General features: G+C 37.8%; 3 protein-coding genes across 3 annotated transcripts; 2 read left to right on the top strand and 1 right to left on the bottom strand.

Annotated features, from left to right (window-relative positions):
* Positions 1 to 7,287: 7,287 nt before the first annotated feature.
* Positions 7,288 to 8,257, top strand: LOC111410595. Its single transcript, XM_023041017.1, has 2 exons — positions 7,288 to 7,573; positions 7,796 to 8,257. The coding sequence occupies exons 1-2, from the start codon at positions 7,421 to 7,423 to the stop codon at positions 7,988 to 7,990; spliced, it is 348 nt and encodes a 115-aa protein (XP_022896785.1). The 5' UTR covers positions 7,288 to 7,420; the 3' UTR covers positions 7,991 to 8,257.
* A 3,340-nt stretch (positions 8,258 to 11,597) lies between these two features.
* LOC111410594 lies at positions 11,598 to 13,046 on the top strand. The gene has a single exon (XM_023041016.1). It carries the CDS (start codon positions 11,746 to 11,748, stop codon positions 12,811 to 12,813), a length of 1,068 nt encoding a protein of 355 aa, XP_022896784.1. The 5' UTR covers positions 11,598 to 11,745; the 3' UTR covers positions 12,814 to 13,046.
* A 1,275-nt stretch (positions 13,047 to 14,321) lies between these two features.
* On the bottom strand, positions 14,322 to 19,668 carry LOC111411432 (pentatricopeptide repeat-containing protein At5g39710). Its single transcript, XM_023041966.1, has 2 exons — positions 17,312 to 19,668; positions 14,322 to 16,909 (listed from the first exon to the last, which is right to left on the bottom strand). Exons 1-2 carry the CDS (start codon positions 19,658 to 19,660, stop codon positions 15,152 to 15,154), a joined length of 4,107 nt encoding a protein of 1,368 aa, XP_022897734.1. The 5' UTR covers positions 19,661 to 19,668; the 3' UTR covers positions 14,322 to 15,151.
* Positions 19,669 to 20,714: the final 1,046 nt, after the last annotated feature.

Here is a 20,714-nt window from a genome sequence, read left to right as displayed (position 1 = left end):
CATGGACAAACTCTTCAATAGGAAGTGGATTAATGACAGAACAAGGACCATTTCAGGTGAATCCTAATGGAAAAACTCTATGGTATAACCAATATGCGTGGAACAATGGTGAGTACTTGCATCCCCAAAACAATTTATAAAATCCTTTTTTTAAATGAATGACCTCTTGTAGAAGCTTCGTCGCTGGAAATGCAGTGGCAAATGCCGGCTTCTTGGAATCCCCATTCAATGTTGAATTTTCGGATTCCAGTACATCATCAGATTATCTTACTGGGGACAAAAAGACAGCAATAGATTCATATACCTTTCTAGTTAACTGGCTAGAATGATTTTTCAGAGTACAAAACCCAAGACTTCTACTTAACTGGAGAGAGTTATGCTGGTCATTACTGTTGTGATTCTCTGATCACGAGAAGAGAATAAAAGAGGAAAAACAATTCTATTTCTACTTGAATAGAATTTAAAACAGAGTTTACAAACTCCAAAAAACCTCTCAAAAGAGTCTCTTTAATCTCTCTCTTTTTTCTCTCTTCTCTATCATATTTTTCTTCCTCTCAAGGGACATTCTAATTCTCTTTATGATAGCTCATATTTATAGAAAAATCTTGGCTACAAACCGTCATAAACTTGTGGCAAAAAAAAAATCAAGAATTGCGGCTAGAGAATTTCATTTCAAATTGTCTTCTTGCATAGATTTCTTCTCCATTAAGCAATTGAAGTTGTGGCCGTCAAAAGGTGGAGAGTTTTAATTCAAATTTTCTTCTTCATCCATGCATGTGGATTCTTCTACATTAAGAAAATGAAATTCAACAATTTCAGCTGGAAGAAGCTAGAAGAAACTTGATTAATATGCGGCCGCATTTGAATCAATTGCTATCTGACAACCAACCCAACTATGTCTCTGCATAGCTCTAGCTTCTCCCTTAGAACCACATTTGTTAACATATCTGTTAGATTCTCATTTGTGTGAATCTTTACTAGTCTCAACAGCTGTTGATCCATCACTTCTCTTATCCAATGATAGCGAATGTCAATGTGCTTTGTTCGAAAGTGATACATTGAGTTCTTACTCAAGTCAAGAGCACTTTGGCTATCACAATGTACTTTATAATCTTTCTGCTTGATCCCTATTTCTTGGAGAAATTGCTTTAACCACAACATTTCTTTACTTGCATCCGTCGCTGTAATATATTTTGCTTCTGTTGTAGGTAAAGCAACACACTTTTGTAGTCTTGACTGCCATGAAATAGCTCCCCCTGCAAAAGTGTAGAGATATTCTGAAGTAGATTTTCTACTGTCAAGATCTCCCGCCATATCTGAATCTGTATAACCTTCCAAGATTGGATCAGCTCCCCCGTAGCATAGACATATCTTTGATGTACCTTTGAGGTACTTAAGAATCCACTTGACTGCCTCCCAATGTTCCTTTCCAGGATTAGAAAGAAAACGACTCACTATGCCTATTGCATGGGCAATATCTAGCCTTGTACATACCATGGCATACATCAAGCTTCCAACTGCTGAAGAATAAGGTATCAATGACATTTCTTCTATCTCTTTCTTGGATAAGGGGCATAAATTTTTGCTCAACTTGAAGTGGTTAGCCAATGGAATGTTGACAGGTTTGGCATTATGCATGTTGAATCTCTTGATCACTCATTCAACATACTTCTCTTGGGATAGCCACAACCTTCTATTCTTCCTATCTCGAGTTATGTGTATTCCCAAAATCTGTTGAGCTGGGCCTAAGTCCTTCATGTCGAAGAACTCGGAGAGTTCCTTCTTAAGCTGCCTGATTTTTGTTGCATCTTGTCCGACGATCAGCATGTCGTCTACATAAAATAGAAGAGCAAAAAAATTACCATCCGAAAAGTGTTGAATATAAACACACTGATCCGCAGAGTTCTTTTATAGCCTTAACTCACCATGAAAGAGTCAAACTTTTTGTACCACTGCCTGAGTGCTTGCTTAAGACCATATAAGCTCTTCTTTAGCTTGCAAACGAAGTTTTTTTTCCCTGAAACTTCAAAACCATCTGGCTGCTCCATGTAAATTTCTTCATATCAATCACTATGAAAAAATGCTGTTTTGACATCCATCTGTTCAAGCTCTAGATTCAGACTGGCTACTAATCCAAGGATAACTCGAATTGAGGCCATTTTTACAACAGGTGAAAAAATCTCGTCAAAGTCAACTCCCATCTTCTGAAGAAATCCTTTGACTACCAAACGGGCTTTATGTTTTACCACCTTTCCGCTGCCATCTTTCTTAAGCTTGAAAACCCATTTATTCCTCAATGTCTTCTTTCCCTTCGGAAGCTCAACTAATTCATGTGTTTAATTTTTCTGTAGTGACTCCATCTCATCCTGCATTGCTTGTATCCACTTGTCTTTGTCCACATGAGTTTGTTCTTCCTGAAAGCTCTCTGGTTCTCCTTCGTCAATGAGCAAAAGGTACTCTGATTCTGGATATCTCGTTGATGAAATCCGTCCTCGTTCTGATCTTCTTACCTGTGGATCGTTGATTTCAGGAGGTGCATCATCATCTGGCTGATGTGATGGTCCAACAACTTCTGGTGAAGAGGATTGTGACTCCCCTTGATCAATATTCCCTTCTTCATCCTCTTGTTCTGCTTCCAACATTTTCTCATGCACATCGTCGTTATCTATGGTGAATTGTGTTGGTATTGGATCTGGAGCAATATTTTGGGCACCAAAATTAGAATTAGGAGTTATTGTGGACTTTTCAATGTCTTCTAATGTTTGGTTTTCATGGAACACTACGTCCCTGCTTTTGATGACCTTCTTTGTCTTTGGGTCTCATAATCTGTATCCAAATTCCCCATCTCCATAGCCTATAAAGATGCATGGAGTGGTCCTTGCACCTAAGTTTTGTCTTAGCTCCTTGGATACATGTGCAAAGGCTAAACAGCCAAATACTCTCACGTGAGAGTAGGAGGGATATTTACCGGACCATACTTTCTCCGGAATTTCAAAATTCAATGGCACTGATAGTGATCTGTTGATCAAGTAGCAGGTGGTTCGAACAGCTTCTCCCCAAAATGGCTTTGGCAGCTTAGCCATACTTATCAAGCTTCTGACCTTTTCCATGATTGTCTGATTCATCCTCTCGACGACTCCATTATGTTGTGGGGTACGTGGGATCGTCTTCTCATGTCGAATGCCGTATGTCCTGCAATAGGCATCAAACTCTTTGGAAGTATACTCGCCTCCATTATCTGTGTGGAGACATTTCAGCTTCTTTCCTATTTCACGCTCTACCATGACATGAAATGATTTGAAGTAATCCAATACTTAGTCCTTTGTCTTCAAGAAATATACCCACACTGTTCGAGAAGCGTCATCAATGAATGTTAAAAAATACTTGTTACTGCCTAGTGATTTAACCTCCAAGGGACCACAAACATCAGAATGTACTAGATTGAGCAACTCTGATCGTCTCGTAGAAGAGAAATTGAAGGAGACTCTATGTTGCTTACCAAATAGACAGTGACTGCAAGAATCCAGTGCAGCTTCCTTGGCAACTGTGATTAGCTCTTTCTTTGTTAAAGTAGACAATCCCTTCTCACTCATGTGACCAAGTCTTTGGTACCACAAATTTTGAGAAGCTTCACATTCTACTACGTTGAGGCTATCCACATGCATTTTCATATGAGTCTTGTATAAAGTGCCACATATATGTCCTCGAGCGACAACTATGGAACCTTTCATCATTTTCCATGTGCCATTGCTAAATTGATTGACATAGCCCTGTTTGTCAAGGGCTCTCTCTGAAAGTAGATTTAGTCGAAGATCAGGTACATGTCGAACATCCTTCAGGGTTATCTTACACCCGAGATTCGTTTGTATCTGAATATCACCAATTCCTATAAACTTAGAAGAACTGGTATTTCCCATCTTCACTGCACCAAAGTCGTCGGCTTTGTATGCTGTGAAGAAATCTTTGCGTGGAGTGGCGTGATAAGATGCTGCAATGCTCCCCGTTGTCTTCCCCGGTTCACTGTGACAAGGGCATGTGATTGGTCCATGTCTACGTCTTTTCTTCTAGCCTCTTCATTAAATAGGGCATCCTTAACCATAGACATGGTAAGTTTGCCATTAGGGGCTGAGTTGCTAAGAGATACTACTAATGTCTCCCAACTATCAGGAAGAGAACTTAAAAGTAGTAAGGCTTGTATTTCATCCCCAAGCGGCATCTCCACAGATGACAATTGGTTTACCAAGCTCTGAAATTCACAGGTGTGCTCAGCAACTGAAGTTCCATTCTTTAACGTCAGATTCACCAAATGCCTCATCAACAGGGTTTTGTTTCGAGCAGTCTTGGCTTGGTACATGTCCTCCAGAATCTTCCAGAGAGCATATGCATCTGTCTCCTGTGCTACATGGTGAAAAACACTATGGTCAATCCATTGTCGAATTTGACCGATAGTTTTTCTATTTAACTTCTTCTACTCCGCCTCCTTGGTAGGATCGGGGTTTTCACCTTTGGCTTCCAAGGGGTCATACAAATCCTTACAACTAAGGAGGTCTTCCATCCGAGGCCTCCACAGTGTGTAATTGGTGGCAGTGAGTTTGATCATAGCTCCTGATGAAGATTCCTCCATTGACATCTTGACTTGTAAAAGCTTTATCAAAAACTACGAGGGTTAATTGATGAACCAAGCTCTGATACCACTTGTTGTGATTCTCCGATTACGAGAAGAGAATAAAAGAGGAAAAACAATTCTATTTCTACTTGAATAGAATTTACAACGGAGTTTACGAACTAAATAAAACCTCTCAAAAGAGTCTCTCTAATCTCTCTCTTTTTTCTCTCTTCTCTATCCTATTTTTCTTCCTCTCAAGGGACATTCTAATTCTCTTTATGGTAGCTCATATTTATAGAAAAATCTTGGTTACAAACCGTCATAAACTTCTGGCCAAAAAACAATTAAGAATTGCGGCTAGAGAATTTCATTTCAAATTGTCTTCTTGCATAGATTTCTTCTCCATTAAGCAATTGAAGTTGTGGTCGTCAAAAGGTGGAGAGTTTTAATTCAAATTTTCTTCTTCATCCATGCATGTGGATTCTTCTACATTAAGAAAATGAAATTCAATAATTTCGGCTGGAAGAAGCTAGAAGAAACTTGATTAATATGCGGCTGGAATACATCAATTACGTGCCTCAGCTTGCTGATGTAATCCTCAAAAACAACAAAATCACAAATATAAACTTCATTAGCCTGAAAGGTATTGTGTAAGCTTTCTGGCACAATATGCAGTCTGTTTCTATAATGTGTCTTTCTTATCAAGAATCATAAGATCTATGGGGACGTGACTTTTCAGATTGGGAATGCATACATCGACTATGCAAATACTCAGACCCCACTTTTGACCATTTTTGGACTGCATGCTCTTATATCTGATGAAATTCGTGAAGGAATCATCTCAAAATGCAATTTTTTATCTAAGGCCAATGTTTCAGAAGCATGTCAAAAATACACAGATCAAGCCTTGGACACAACAGGAAACATCTTCATTTAAGATATTTATGCTCCCTTGTTCTCTTCCTCTTCAAGTGCTCCCGAGGTATATCTTAACAACTTATTCTTCATACTTTCTCTTTCCCATAGTATTACTGATTTCATTCTTCTTTGGAAGTAGATATCGAGTTTTGATCCATGTTCCGACGATTATGTCTTTGCCTATTTAAACACTCCTGAAGTACTGCACTTGTCTATTTGATACATTTTTATTACGCTCTTATACAATACTAGTTTATTTCATTTTCTACACATTTCCTTTAACTAATTACACTTTATTTATATGTAGCAACCCCGTATTTTATGACTGGCACGACTCACCAGATACATTGTTAACTTCCATAAAGACGCTAATGGCTAGCGGCATTAGAGTTTGGATTTATTGGTAAGATACCATTATGCATGCTGATATGTTGTTAATACAATATTATGGATATATACACAGTAGCAAATACTCCTAAAAAGCTAACTTTGTTTGATTGTTTGATTGTGTGAATGTTTATTTCCTTGACCTCGAATCGACCTATTATTAGGAATTTTATAGTTATATTAAGCTAACCTTTTAGTTTCAACGTAAGTAAAAACCTAAAATGTCTAGCGGATGTAACCGTGACATTGATGTTGAATCACTATAAATCTATAGTGTGCTTTGCTATTTTTCTTTGGTGATTATTATCCCTTGGGTTTAACCTGTTAGTTAATATTATGTCACGTAGAGCACATACAAAGTGTAAATTCTCAATGGCATATGCAGTGGAGATACAGATGGAATATTACCAGCTACAACAACTCGGTACTCAATGCACAAATTTGGGTCACCTATAAAGACTCCCTTGTACTCTCAAGGTGAGGTAATCAAGAAACAACTAATTTTAGTACACTGTTTAGCTCTCGTCGATCTGTACTAAAAATATTATTCTAACCATTTGGCTCTCACTTTAAGGGTTGGAGGTTATGTAGTCGAATGCTGAAATGTGACATTTGTGACCATAAGAAGATCGGAACATTTTGTTCCGAGTTACCAGCTTTGTCCTTCATTGAGGGAAGGGCACAGGGCTAAACAGGAATCAAGATGAACGCAACTCGTAATTGTAAGTTAACAGTGTCCATGGTCTCATTAAAGGCTAGTGGGTTGTGTGAGAAAGTTTTTGATAAAAATTGATGAAATGTGTGGTTGAAAAGTTGATAAAAATTTTAGAACTCTGTGTTATTAAAATTGAAACATGGCCAATTAAGAATTAACGAAGTTTTATCAAACAAAACACTTTAATATGTCAACCAAATGATTTAGAGGCACACGTATAATTTCATTATTATATGCATATTATTTATACATTTTAGGTGAAATTCATTGGATTGGAATATGTGAAATCTCGAATATAATAAAAAGTAGGTTTTTTCTTCCCAATTAAATTTTGGAAAAATTGCAGCTGAGGCCCCAAACCTTTCAAACAATTGCAGACTTTTTCCTAACCTTTCAATTGTTGCAACTGTCACCCCAAACCTTTCAAATCATTACAGCCAAGGCTCCAACGGATGGTTTCCATCCAATTTGACGTTATTTGACCAAAAAAATCAATTTTGACTACTTTCTAATCAATTTTAAAAGGGTAAAATTAGGGATGTAAACGAACCGGGCCGAGCCGGCTCGCGAGCCTAAAGTTTCGGCTCGGGCTCGGCCTGGTTAAAATGGCCGAACTTTTTTGCTGAATATAAAGAAAAGACCCCAAAAGGGCTAGGATGCACCCGCAATCACAATCTGGTGACATCAGGATCTCAACTTTATCTTTCCTTCAGCCCAATTCTTTTTAAGATTGCGTTTTTCTTTTCTAGTCCTTTGTTGATGAAACTGCTATACTAAATTCAGATAACATTGATATGGAGGTCATTGAGAATGTGGAACTCGTTGAACCAGGAGTGGATAGCATTAAGCAGGTTACAACGTCAAAGTTGGAAGAGACGTGCGTTTTGGTGGAAGGAAATGAGCTTCATATTGTTCAACAAGGCACCGGCAAACACAAGTCATACAAGGTTCTCTCTCTCTCTCTCTCTCTCTCTCTCTCTCTCTCTCTCTCTCTCTCTCTCTCTCTCTCTCTCTCTCTCTCTCTCTCTCTCTCTCTCTCTCTCTCTCTCTCTCTCTCTCTCTCTCTCTCTCTCTCTCTCTCTCTCTCTCTCTCTCTCTCTCTCTCTCTCTCTCTCTCTCTCTCTCTCTCTCTGTATATATATTGTTTCTGACTGAGTAGTTTCTCTCAGAAAAAAATCCGTGAAGCTTTTTCGTCAAAACTGAGATCAAGAAAGAGACATGAGTATGACCAGTGCATTCCCCAGGCCGGACTTTTAGGTGGAACTGGAAGTACAGAAATCGTGATTCCTGATCTTACTCTGGATTTTGAGAAAATGAAATTACCGGCACAAGATTTTTCCGAATCCGATTGGGAATTTCTCTAGCTATTCTGCTACAAGTGATGCTGCCCCTGTGAGACAATGACTGGTAAATGAAGATGCCATCTTGATTTGTAAATAATGGCAGCCTAAATGTACTCTGTCAATATGGGAAATTGCGAATTGATGTTTGAAATTCAATATTCTATAATGCACATAAAATCCAAGTGTTAAAGTGGTTTATGGCCTGTTTAGTATTTGTAGTTTACATATATGTCACTCTCCTGGATAAGTTATAATTGAAAATTCAGGTTATTTGACTTTTTCTCTTCATCTTTTAGTAAGATTTAGCCATCAAGATATATTGTGGCCTATGTAAATTTCAGCTACTAAACATGTTTCGGCGAGCTATCCTTTTTTTTTTTCCTTCCATTTTTTGAAGCAACTCTTACTTTACCTTAAAAACTCGAAATAAATTATAATTTTAACTCGAGTTATTATATTATATTTAAGGTTCTATAGATTGAGTTCGACTTGTCTTTACACGTCTACATGCAATTAGTTTGTCATTAAGGTTGCCACATTTTATCATTCAAACAGCTTTCATGGAATATATTTTTGAAAAGTTGATCACGTGATCATATTTTTCTTGAAAATAAGGAAAATATTTTCGTTAGGGAGTGATAGATTTTTTAGACAATTTACTCTCTCTCTCTCTTTTTCATCTACTTATAAACAGAAAATGGGTAAGTGTAACATTTTCTAGATTAAAAATGAAAATAATCAAACATATTTAATTAATAATTTTCATGGAATTATCATAATAAAACACATCCTTAGATTTATTATAAAATTAAACTTAATTTTGTTTATTAAAAAATTTAAAACTATTTTAGAAAACCTATTAATACCAAAAGATTTCTCTTCTACAGCCTACAGGACAACCGCTTTTAATGTAATTGGGAGCGTACATTTTCAAAAGATAAAATCTTAATATTAGAGGATTTAAAATTTATTACGTTATTCTTCTTAGCGCACAATTTTTATTTCTTAATAAATTAAAGAACTAGTAATTGTTTTCCTGACCATTTAATAAACTAGTCGATTAACAATAGTCGCCTAGATCGAATTAGATCACTTAGTGCAACAAATTAGATCGGATAACGATTAATTAGTTAGTTGAATAGTGATAGGCACAAATAATATCTCAATGAAATAATTCGGGTAGCATATCATTCATCGATCGAACTGAACTAACATAATCCACACAATGAGATGGATATTGACAGAATTGTCGATATTGTTGTGTATTATAGAGAAAAAAGGGTTGGATTGATTAAAAAATGAATTATATTAGATAAACTTCCTAGAGAAATTAGGTGGGGGTATGATTACGACAGTGTAAGCAATGGACAAACAATGTAGAATCGTGCTACAGAGCCAGAACTGCCGACAGACGGCTTGACAGAAGAGATACAGCTAAAGTGGTCGGCATTTTTTATTCATGACGGGACCCGCAACAACCAGGAGAGGGGTTCATCCTTTCTGGCAAATATTTTCGGGCAGTTCGGCATTACCCAACAATGTAAGAGCAAAACCATATGTACAGAGAAGTTCTTCACAAAACTCTTACAGAACAGACCCATGAAGTCGGTCCCATGCGGGACTCATGTATGATAAAAAACTGCAAAAAACGTCGACCTCCCCCCTTTGGGTGTAGTCTGTAAAGTTTCTGTAAGTGTCCATTCTGTACGTGTAGTGCGGTTGAACAATATAATTATATAGGAATACATTATCGATTACAGTGTTCGTCTAAACTGCGTGTGGAATGTGATATTTATTTATTGTACAATTTTATGACATATATGTTTTGGTTATGAAGTCTTAGAATTAAATTGCAATGTATTATGATTTAGAATTTGAACTTTACTAAATTTTATAGGAACTAATTGGCCATGTTAATTACACTACATACGTGGATATAATATATAGTATGATCATGAGAAACATATTTGTGTACAAGGTTGAATGGACCGTCGTGGGAGAATACATAATGAAGTTTTTACAAAATTTTTAACAAGATTAATGAACTATTACATAATGTTTTATAGCTCGTTGCAGTCCAGTGGGACTCAGTCTCATCATCATTTATCACAACTCAACTATTCTTGTGATACTCGATGGACCATCCAGTCTTGATTATCTGAAAAATAGAAGGAATCAGAGTGTGACTTTCACAACAACTCGTGAGAAAAACGTGGTGCAATGTGCAACTGATGCGTGCAATGATATGGACATCTTTGTGTGCCTTTTTTATTTTATTTTTTATTTTTTTATGAAGTCCCATGATATATATTCAAGATTTATTTAGCTGGAGTAGATTAATAAAATTCTTTATGGAAAATTCAAAATTCCCAAAGAATATTCAAATGCATATCTTGATAGAAACATGATGAATTAAGGCATAAATATGATCATTTTTATCCTATTTTCTCTTGCTTCTTTATAAATGGCCATAAGATTATATTCTTTTGCCGAAGAATGTCTACACCATATACCATTTAAAATTTGAAAGAAATTACTGATCATTCTAAAACTCGTGAATTGAATATGTACAAATGCAAGTATAGCCTGCCTCGTACGTATGACACGGCCCATCATTGTATCAACACGAACCAAATCTAAATTCAACCTATACGTGGCGAAGCAATTTTGAAAATTTAAAAATGACTTAGCCCCAATTTGACAACCTTTAAAAATTTAAATTGTTTGCTACAATATCATTCTCCACCACACATTTAAAAAATATAATATTTTACACACAAACTAATAAAATTTCCTTACTTTTTAAAACACACATTCTCTAAAAATGTTATTCAAAACTCTTTATTTTTCACATAATGAGTGACAAACATGGCCTTAATATCCAAATCTCCATTAAATTAATTTTTGTTTCCTTCTGGACCACAAATGCAGCCGTACATGATTGACTAAAATTTATTATCAAGATCGGAATATTCATTATCGTCATCATTATTTCCATTGATTTAAAATTCAAAAATGCAAATGTAAATTTAAAACCAACGGTAAAGTTAAATTCCATTCAATCCCCTTTCTTTATCACCCGTTAATATGACCATTACACCTATAACTTTAACTCATCATTAATTTTAAAAAAGTCATTCAAGAAAATTCTGTTGTCACAAACTTTAGTTCCTGACTCGAGTCGATGTAGAAAACAACATCGTAATTCTGATAAATCTTTGACATTCATGAATTCTCGTAACTTGCCCCAAAATAGTTGACGAATAAAGCTTAGTTAGTTGCCATCAATGGTCACATCGATTCACCTCAATGTTGTATGTGAAAATCAAAACAAAATAAGCCAAAAAATAATGCTGCTTGAACAAGCTCAATAACAAGCCACTTTTTGATAGACTAATTTGGCAATTTTTGGTTGATAATTTTTTATTCAACTTTTTTTAACTGCCAATGAAAATTTCTCAAGTGTATCTGTATGTAAAAATCTGTTACTGACTCTATTTTTAGAGCAGAAGTGTAAACCAAAAGAGAATAGATTTACACGCCACAGCTGGAATTGTTAGGGATGTCAATCAAGAACAAAATAATCAAAGCCTGATGTACAAAGGCGGCTCACCCCCTCCCACCCCGCACGCCCGAGTCAATACCCCCGCCCGGCCTCCCCACCCATCTTCCTACCCCTTTCGTCTGTATAGTTTCTGTCTGCATTTATATTCCATCCTCCATTTCATTTCCCTTTGCAACTCACTTTTCTTCAGTTTCTCTAATACACGCTAGAAATGGACGTGGAGGTGGCGATTCCGTTGGGGACAACGGACTTCAACTTCGATAGTGCATGTACATCACCATACATAAGTGTCCCGTCGAGCCCTCAACGTTTTGGCACCTTCTTCTACAGTGTCCCCACCAGCCCTGACCGTGCGGCTGCTTTCTACAATGAGTTCAACCGTTCCTCTCCGTCGGCAGTTCCGTTTAACAGGGAAGAAAAGCCCGGAATTCCGAAAACACAAGAAACCTACAGTAGTTATTGTACTAGAGAAATTTATGATGATCAGAGGGATACAGACTTCTCTTTTGATTTTAGTGGACAACTAGAGAGAGTTTCTTTATCTGCTGATGAACTTTTCGATGGAGGTAAGATCAAGCCGTTAAAGCCGCCCCCGTGCCTAGAATCTAAGCCCCTCGACTTTCCAAAATCGCCTCGATCTCCCAAGAAGATGATCAAAGAAGCATTCTCCCCGCGCCACAGGAAGAAAGATTTCGATCCATTTGCAGCAGCAATTGAACAAAATCGTAAAGAAAACATTCAAGAAATCTCACGAGGAAGAGAAAGAAGTACTTCAAGTTCTAGGCACAAACAAACAAGGTCTTTATCCCCTTCCCGGGTTTCAGATTTGTTATTCGATCCTGACACCAATCAAGAAAAAACTAAGAATTCTTCTAAAGCGTCACTGTTTTCATCTCTCTCTTCATTATGTTACAAAAAATGGAAGATTAAGGACTTATTACTGTTCAGAAGTGCATCAGAAAGTCGAGCAACAGATAAAAACCAGTTCAACAAATACGCATTGCTGAAGAAGAACAATCTGGACGACATAAAGAATTCGAGCTTCAGGTCTACAGACAGTGTAGGATCATTGTCAAGTAGAAGACGAGGTCCACCAATTTCAGCTCATGAATTGTATTACACGGTGAGAAGGGCAGTTTCAGAGGAGATGAAGAAGAGGACCTTCTTGCCATACAGGCAAGGATTATTAGGCTGCTGCTTAGGCTTCAATCCTAATACTATTCAAGGTATGAATCTCTCTAAAGGGCTTGGTCCTACTGGTTCATTGTCCCGTGGGTGAAATCAGATTTTCTCAATCTGTATTTTTTTAACTGTTCATCAATGTGTAGGGTTTTCTTTAAATTCATTTTGTTCCAAAGAACAATTTTCACTTCTTCATTTCTTATATAATTCGATATTTGCATTCCGAACTCACATGTATGTATCAAATACGTGTTATACAATCGTCTGGTAATTTCACAGGATTTGTAATAGTAAAATTACCAAGCATAAGATGAACATTATGTAGGGTCATGGTTTGATAGATTTGTGCAATTACCTTTGTGAAAAGGCGAAAATCATGTTCACAGTATAGGGTGAAAAACTGGTGCATGTATTCATTTATTCACAGGTGTGGCGTCTAAATTTTTCATGGAAAATTTGTTATTATTTATGATACTAGCAGATCATCATAGTTTTTAAAATCATACACATTCAAGCGTTTCTTTGGGGAAATTAAAGAATCATACTGTCCATTGATATTGTCTTGTCTTCTTAGATCTTAGTATCACAAAACAAGGAAACAAAAAGGACAACTATTTTTCAGGCCTGAATTTTTTTGACAATTTTGTTTTAGCTCCTATTTGACAACGATACATTTAAAGGATAAAGATGTATGTACACACAAGGGGGTTACCAAATGATTTACATCCCCTCACAAACATGTGGATCCCACCTGTTATTAAATAATTCGAGTTGTGGTCCCCACTTTATGTTGTGAGTAGTGTGTAAAAGATTGTGTAAAAAATTGTGTACATGTAGCATGATCCACATTTAAAACTCTTTTTTTTTCCCTTTTTTTTTTAATTTACTTATTTTCAACCACAGCCACAATAAAATATTTTGCACATAACCTCAAAATTTTTTTCCTCCTTTTTAATCACAATTCTCCTCAAAATCACTACTCAAAACTCTATTTCCCTGGAGTATGGTTGTCAAGCAAGGGCTTCGTTTTGCACAAGGAAATGCACCCGGCGCACCTTCGGTACACCAATTGGATTAACAATTTATCAACCCGACTTGACTTTAATTGTTCTTGTCGTTTCAATTTTTCTTTTGTTAGGCTGCAACTTAAATATCTACTTTGTCACTGCTCAAAACATTCAATTAAATATGAAATTCAATTTTGTGGAACCATACTACTCACTTATCCATCAATCATACTAATCTATTTATAATTGAAACCGATTATAAGAACTCCCAAACACGAAGTTCTTGATTGATCGTTGGTTAACAGTAAAGTATTTATTTGTTCAATGGTTGGTCTCGTGGAGAAGACCTGCCTGCACTATTATTATTAATATGGTGGTCTTAATATAGTGTGAACAAGGTAAAAACGTGCCAGAGAATTCAGACAGAATATTAATCTCAGTCCTGTCCAATTGCCAATTTCTTTGCATAGGGACCCATACAGCTATACCCAGGTCCATTATACTCATTATCACAGTTGAAAAACCCCATTCTTACTATAAACAAACGTTGACTTGTGACTCGAAATACACATGATATACTTGTATGACCAAAATCATATAAGAAAAAAGAAAAAATGTGACTGTAACCCAGCAATCGCCACCGGTAACATTCGACTACATGTACACGAGCCTGGATATAATCAACACTTTCGGTGAAGAGTTGCTAAGTGAATATGCACATATGGTAAACATAATTTGCACTTCCTTGTCCAAGTTACTATAAGTATGACACGACAAGAAGGAAAGAAAACCACATCCGAGGTGAGCAAGCAGAAGGGATTTAGTGATATCATATTCATTTACACCAAGAAGATAAATCAGGCATATGTATGCTCGAAAAAAGAAGAAAACGAAGTACCAGAGATAATGTGGGTTGGTCGGACACAAACTGATGAAAATGAAACTAGAATACATGCCATCACAATGGCTTCTCGGTCCCTTCAACTTTATTCCGAGCAGCCTTCCTTGCCTTGATGATGACTGGCTCCTCTTGAGATACCGGAAAAATTACGCCAAAGAGGAGGTCCACTTGAAAGGCAAGCTAAATTTTTAATGCATGAGCTTACTTGAAATGGGGGTGGACTTATTGTCGCTATTTGGGGAATGACCCAATAGCGCCTTTGTAAGGTTTCCTTAGAAGTAAGGCCCAAACGGAGTGGGCTTGGGGTGGATTCCTAGGCCTGATTCTGGGTGATATAGGGTGGATTGCACCTCCCCCATCAGCTATAGCTTTTGGGCAAAGTAATCTCATCTCCCAACATCAAATTTCGATATTAATCTGATTCATTTGCCTGGTGCAATATTCTATTCATTTCCACTTGAGAATATAGCTCCGGAACTTCCAAATAAAGTTTCCAACTGCATTGGTCGTACAATACATCCGCCGGCCTAAGTAGTTCTCACATTATTTGGAAGAAGGCCATCTTTAGCCATTTCAGTGAGAATTTTAAATACTGCATCCATGTTCCCTTCTTTGTGATTGACCTCGACAAGGACTTTGGCAAGTTCACCGTCGGTGACCTTACAACTTCTTAATGTGTTATTTATAATTTGATTCAGCTCCTCACTCATCCCAGCTCTATGGACTTCTTTAATTAGGGCGATGACAGTTACAGCATGAGGAATAAGTCCTTGATGCACCATTTCCCCATACAGTTTAATGGCTTTGTTCAAGTTCCCACCTCTACAATGACCATGTATGAGAATATTATAAATTGTTTCATTAGGCTTGTGGTTCCTCTCAAGCATCATCTCAACAACTCGATCTGCCTCATTCATCAATCCTTTCATGCAGAATCCCTTTATTAGAGCTATCGCACTCTGAAACTCAATACTACTACAACTTTCTATCAGAAAATCATATGTCACATTGTGGGGAACAGGTTGCTCATAGAACAACTTGAAGAGGAGCCTTTTTGCTTCCTTGCTGCGAGCTTGTTTGTTAAGCCCATTTATTAGCACACTGTAGGTAACAACGTCTGGAAACAAACCCCTTTTGATCATTGCATCGTGCAGTTGGACAGCACTGCTAACATCGTCTTCAACGCAATAAGCATTAATTAGAGTAGTATATGTAAACTTGTCAGGTTGCAAACCTTTTCTCCACATTTCTTCAAATAATTCACAAGCTTCTGTCAGTCTCCTCTGCCCACAAAGACCTTGAATCAGAGATGAATAAGTAATGGAATCTGGTAAGATTCCCTTCTTAATCATCTCCTCTTTCATTCTGAATGCCTTATCTAAATCAAAATCCCTGCAGTAACCAGATACGATGGTACTGTAAGTTACAACATCTGGCTGTACTCCTTTCACAATCATATCTTGAATAACTCGTAAAGCATCTTCTATCCTACCAAGCAAACAATGCCCATTGACAAACGCATTGTACGTCACACTGGATGGTGAAAAGCCCCTGCCAATCATTTCATTCAAAACTCTATAAGCTTCGTCCACGAACCCCTGCTGGCAGAACCCATCAATAAGAGTTGTATATGTTCTATCATTAGGACTTAATCCCCTAGAGTGCATCTGATCGAAAAACTCCATTGCACGATGCAAATTCCTCACTTTACACATGCTATTAATCAAAGCAGTATAGGTCACAACATTGGGAGACAGCCCATTCCTTACCATCTCTCCATGAACAACAAGTGCCTGGTGAAAATTCCCATCTTTACAAAACCCATTAATGAGTGTGTTATAGGTAATCTCGTCTGGCAACAAACCATTCCGCTTCATCTCCTCAAAAACCTCACCCGTCTCCTTCATCCTCCCATCTCGACACAACCCATTAATTATCACATTAAACGTAATCACATTTGGCTCCAAATTCTTCTCCCACATCAATTTAATCAATCTAAAAGCCTCATCAACATTCCCCAATTTACAATAAGCATCTATTAATGTATTATAAGTAACCACATTTGGCACACAGCCCTTTCTCTCCATTTCCTTAAAAAATTCTAAACCTTTACTCAATTTCTTATTTCCACAAAACCCCCTAATCAATATATTATAGGTAAACACGGGGTTGGTCGGACACAAACTGATGAAAATGAAACTAGAATACATGCCATCACAATGGCTTCTCGGTCCCTTCAACTTTATTCCGAGCAGCCTTCCTTGCCTTGATGATGACTGGCTCCTCTTGAGATACCGGAAAAATTACGCCAAAGAGGAGGTCCACTTGAAAGGCAAGCTAAATTTTTAATGCATGAGCTTACTTGAAATGGGGGTGGTCTTATTGTCGCTATTTGGGGAATGACCCAATAGCGCCTTTGTAAGGTGTCCTTTGAAGTAAGGCCCAAACGGAGTGGGCTTGGGGTGGATTCCTAGGCCTGATTCTGGGTGATATAGGGTGGATTGCACCTCCCCCATCAGCTATAGCTTTTGGGCAAAGTAATCTCATCTCCCAACATCAAATTTCGATATTAATCTGATTCATTTGCCTGGTGCAATATTCTATTCATTTCCACTTGAGAATATAGCTCCGGAACTTCCAAATAAAGTTTCCAACTGCATTGGTCGTACAATACATCCGCCGGCCTAAGTAGTTCTCACATTATTTGGAAGAAGGCCATCTTTAGCCATTTCAGTGAGAATTTTAAATACTGCATCCATGTTCCCTTCTTTGTGATTGACCTCGACAAGGACTTTGGCAAGTTCACCGTCGGTGACCTTACAACTTCTTAATGTGTTATTTATAATTTGATTCAGCTCCTCACTCATCCCAGCTCTATGGACTTCTTTAATTAGGGCGATGACAGTTACAGCATGAGGAATAAGTCCTTGATGCACCATTTCCCCATACAGTTTAATGGCTTTGTTCAAGTTCCCACCTCTACAATGACCATGTATGAGAATATTATAAATTGTTTCATTAGGCTTGTGGTTCCTCTCAAGCATCATCTCAACAACTCGATCTGCCTCATTCATCAATCCTTTCATGCAGAATCCCTTTATTAGAGCTATCGCACTCTGAAACTCAATACTACTACAACTTTCTATCAGAAAATCATATGTCACATTGTGGGGAACAGGTTGCTCATAGAACAACTTGAAGAGGAGCCTTTTTGCTTCCTTGCTGCGAGCTTGTTTGTTAAGCCCATTTATTAGCACACTGTAGGTAACAACGTCTGGAAACAAACCCCTTTTGATCATTGCATCGTGCAGTTGGACAGCACTGCTAACATCGTCTTCAACGCAATAAGCATTAATTAGAGTAGTATATGTAAACTTGTCAGGTTGCAAACCTTTTCTCCACATTTCTTCAAATAATTCACAAGCTTCTGTCAGTCTCCTCTGCCCACAAAGACCTTGAATCAGAGATGAATAAGTAATGGAATCTGGTAAGATTCCCTTCTTAATCATCTCCTCTTTCATTCTGAATGCCTTATCTAAATCAAAATCCCTGCAGTAACCAGATACGATGGTACTGTAAGTTACAACATCTGGCTGTACTCCTTTCACAATCATATCTTGAATAACTCGTAAAGCATCTTCTATCCTACCAAGCAAACAATGCCCATTGACAAACGCATTGTACGTCACACTGGATGGTGAAAAGCCCCTGCCAATCATTTCATTCAAAACTCTATAAGCTTCGTCCACGAACCCCTGCTGGCAGAACCCATCAATAAGAGTTGTATATGTTCTATCATTAGGACTTAATCCCCTAGAGTGCATCTGATCGAAAAACTCCATTGCACGATGCAAATTCCTCACTTTACACATGCTATTAATCAAAGCAGTATAGGTCACAACATTGGGAGACAGCCCATTCCTTACCATCTCTCCATGAACAACAAGTGCCTGGTGAAAATTTCCATCTTTACAAAACCCATTAATGAGTGTGTTATAGGTAATCTCGTCTGGCAACAAACCATTCCGCTTCATCTCCTCAAAAACCTCACCCGTCTCCTTCATCCTCCCATCTCGACACAACCCATTAATTATCACATTAAACGTAATCACATTTGGCTCCAAATTCTTCTCCCACATCAATTTAATCAATCTAAAAGCCTCATCAACATTCCCCAATTTACAATAAGCATCTATTAATGTATTATAAGTAACCACATTTGGCACACAGCCCTTTCTCTCCATTTCCTTAAAAAATTCTAAACCTTTACTCAATTTCTTATTTCCACAAAACCCCCTAATCAATATATTATAGGTAAACACGTTAGGCGAAATCCCACACTTTATCATATCAAGATACAAATTTTGAGCTAGCTCAACATACCCATGTGCCGCAACCCTAATTATTGCATCAAGAACCGAATTATACGACAATACACTAGGCATAAACCCGTGAGATTTAGCTAAATTTATCATGTTCAGAGCTGTATCTAACATTTTCAAATTAGAGTACGACTTTACCATTAAATCAAATACCGCTGAGCTCGAATTGCACAACTGGTAAGACTTCCTGAGGCATTCAAAAACCAAGTTTCCTTTTTCATCATCAGGGAAATGTAAGGCGACGCCCTCGGCGAGAGACTGGGCGGTCTTGTAGAGCTTGAAGCGTGTCAGAATGTGAATAGCGATGCACTTGCATTGGAGGTTTTCGAAAAATGGGAAATCGCGAGCCCAGTTGAGGAATTTTAGGATAAGGGTTTGGTTATTTTGAGACTGGAGGAGTAAATATGCAGCGGATTGAGGAGTAAAATGGGGAACTAAAGAGTCAAGAGATGATGGGTGGTGGCGCTTGAGGATGGATATAGCTTTTTCCACAAGGAGAGCGTCCGGCGTAGAGGAGAGAGGTGGAGAAGGTGGCTCCAACGCTGGTGTTGGTTGTAAATTTATGGATATAGCTCGAAAATGTGAGTGGCGGAGGGCACTGCGTAAGAGTTTATGGAGGAGCATATCGGGGAAGATGAACAGAAAATTTTTCATGACAAAGTCAAACTAATCTGATTCATTTGCCTGGTGCAATATTCTATTCATTTCCACTTGAGAATATAGCTCCGGAACTTCCAAATAAAGTTTCCAATTGGTCGTACAATACATCTGCCGGCCTAAGTAGTTCTCACATTATTTGGAAGAAGGCCATCTTTAGCCATTTCAGTGAGAATTTTAAATACTGCATCCATGTTCCCTTCTTTGTGATTGACCTCGACAAGGACTTTGGCAAGTTCACCGTCGGTGACCTTACAACTTCTTAATGTGTTATTTATAATTTGATTCAGCTCCTCACTCATCCCAGCTCTATGGACTTCTTTAATTAGGGCGATGACAGTTACAGCATGAGGAATAAGTCCTTGATGCACCATTTCCCCATACAGTTTAATGGCTTTGTTCAAGTTCCCACCTCTACAATGACCATGTATGAGAATATTATAAATTGTTTCATTAGGCTTGTGGTTCCTCTCAAGCATCATCTCAACAACTCGATCTGCCGAACTAGGCTTAAAGAATTTATGGATTAATTTTAACCAAGCCCCTAATATATGCACTGTTTTGCATCTTAGTTCTTTGCTTTGACAATTAAATCCTCAACACTCTCAACTACACACTTGTCGGAGAATTGCAGCACAGATCGCCAGCGGGAAGAGAGGCAAATGGCGAATGGGGCCACCGAAGCTCTACATGACATCATACAATTTACAAACCTTCAACCTTCAAGGCATCGATCTCTCCGATTAGTATCTTTCCATGTATATTTTTCCGAATTTTCGATGCTAGACTCCAGTTTCCCTTTAATTACATTTAAACTCCTGTCCCCCCCCCCCCCTCTCCCCGCGGCCTTTTCAGGTATTGTCACCTACGTTCTGGGGGAGAGCAATCCGGTCATTGAGTGTTTGGACAAATTGAAGCACCTGAATGAGAACCAAGCAAAAGATGAGAATGCAGCGAATGAAATTGTGGTGTTGTTGGTTGAATTGAATAGTATGTGGAAGGACAGAAATATACTAGTACATATGCAGTGTCCATGGAGGGAGATCCACTT

The sequence above is a fragment of the Olea europaea genome, chromosome 15 (genome assembly GCF_002742605.1).
Source record: "Olea europaea var. sylvestris chromosome 15, O_europaea_v1, whole genome shotgun sequence".
Lineage (NCBI taxonomy): Eukaryota > Viridiplantae > Streptophyta > Magnoliopsida > Lamiales > Oleaceae > Olea > Olea europaea.
This window is presented reverse-complemented; position numbering and strand designations above follow the sequence as displayed.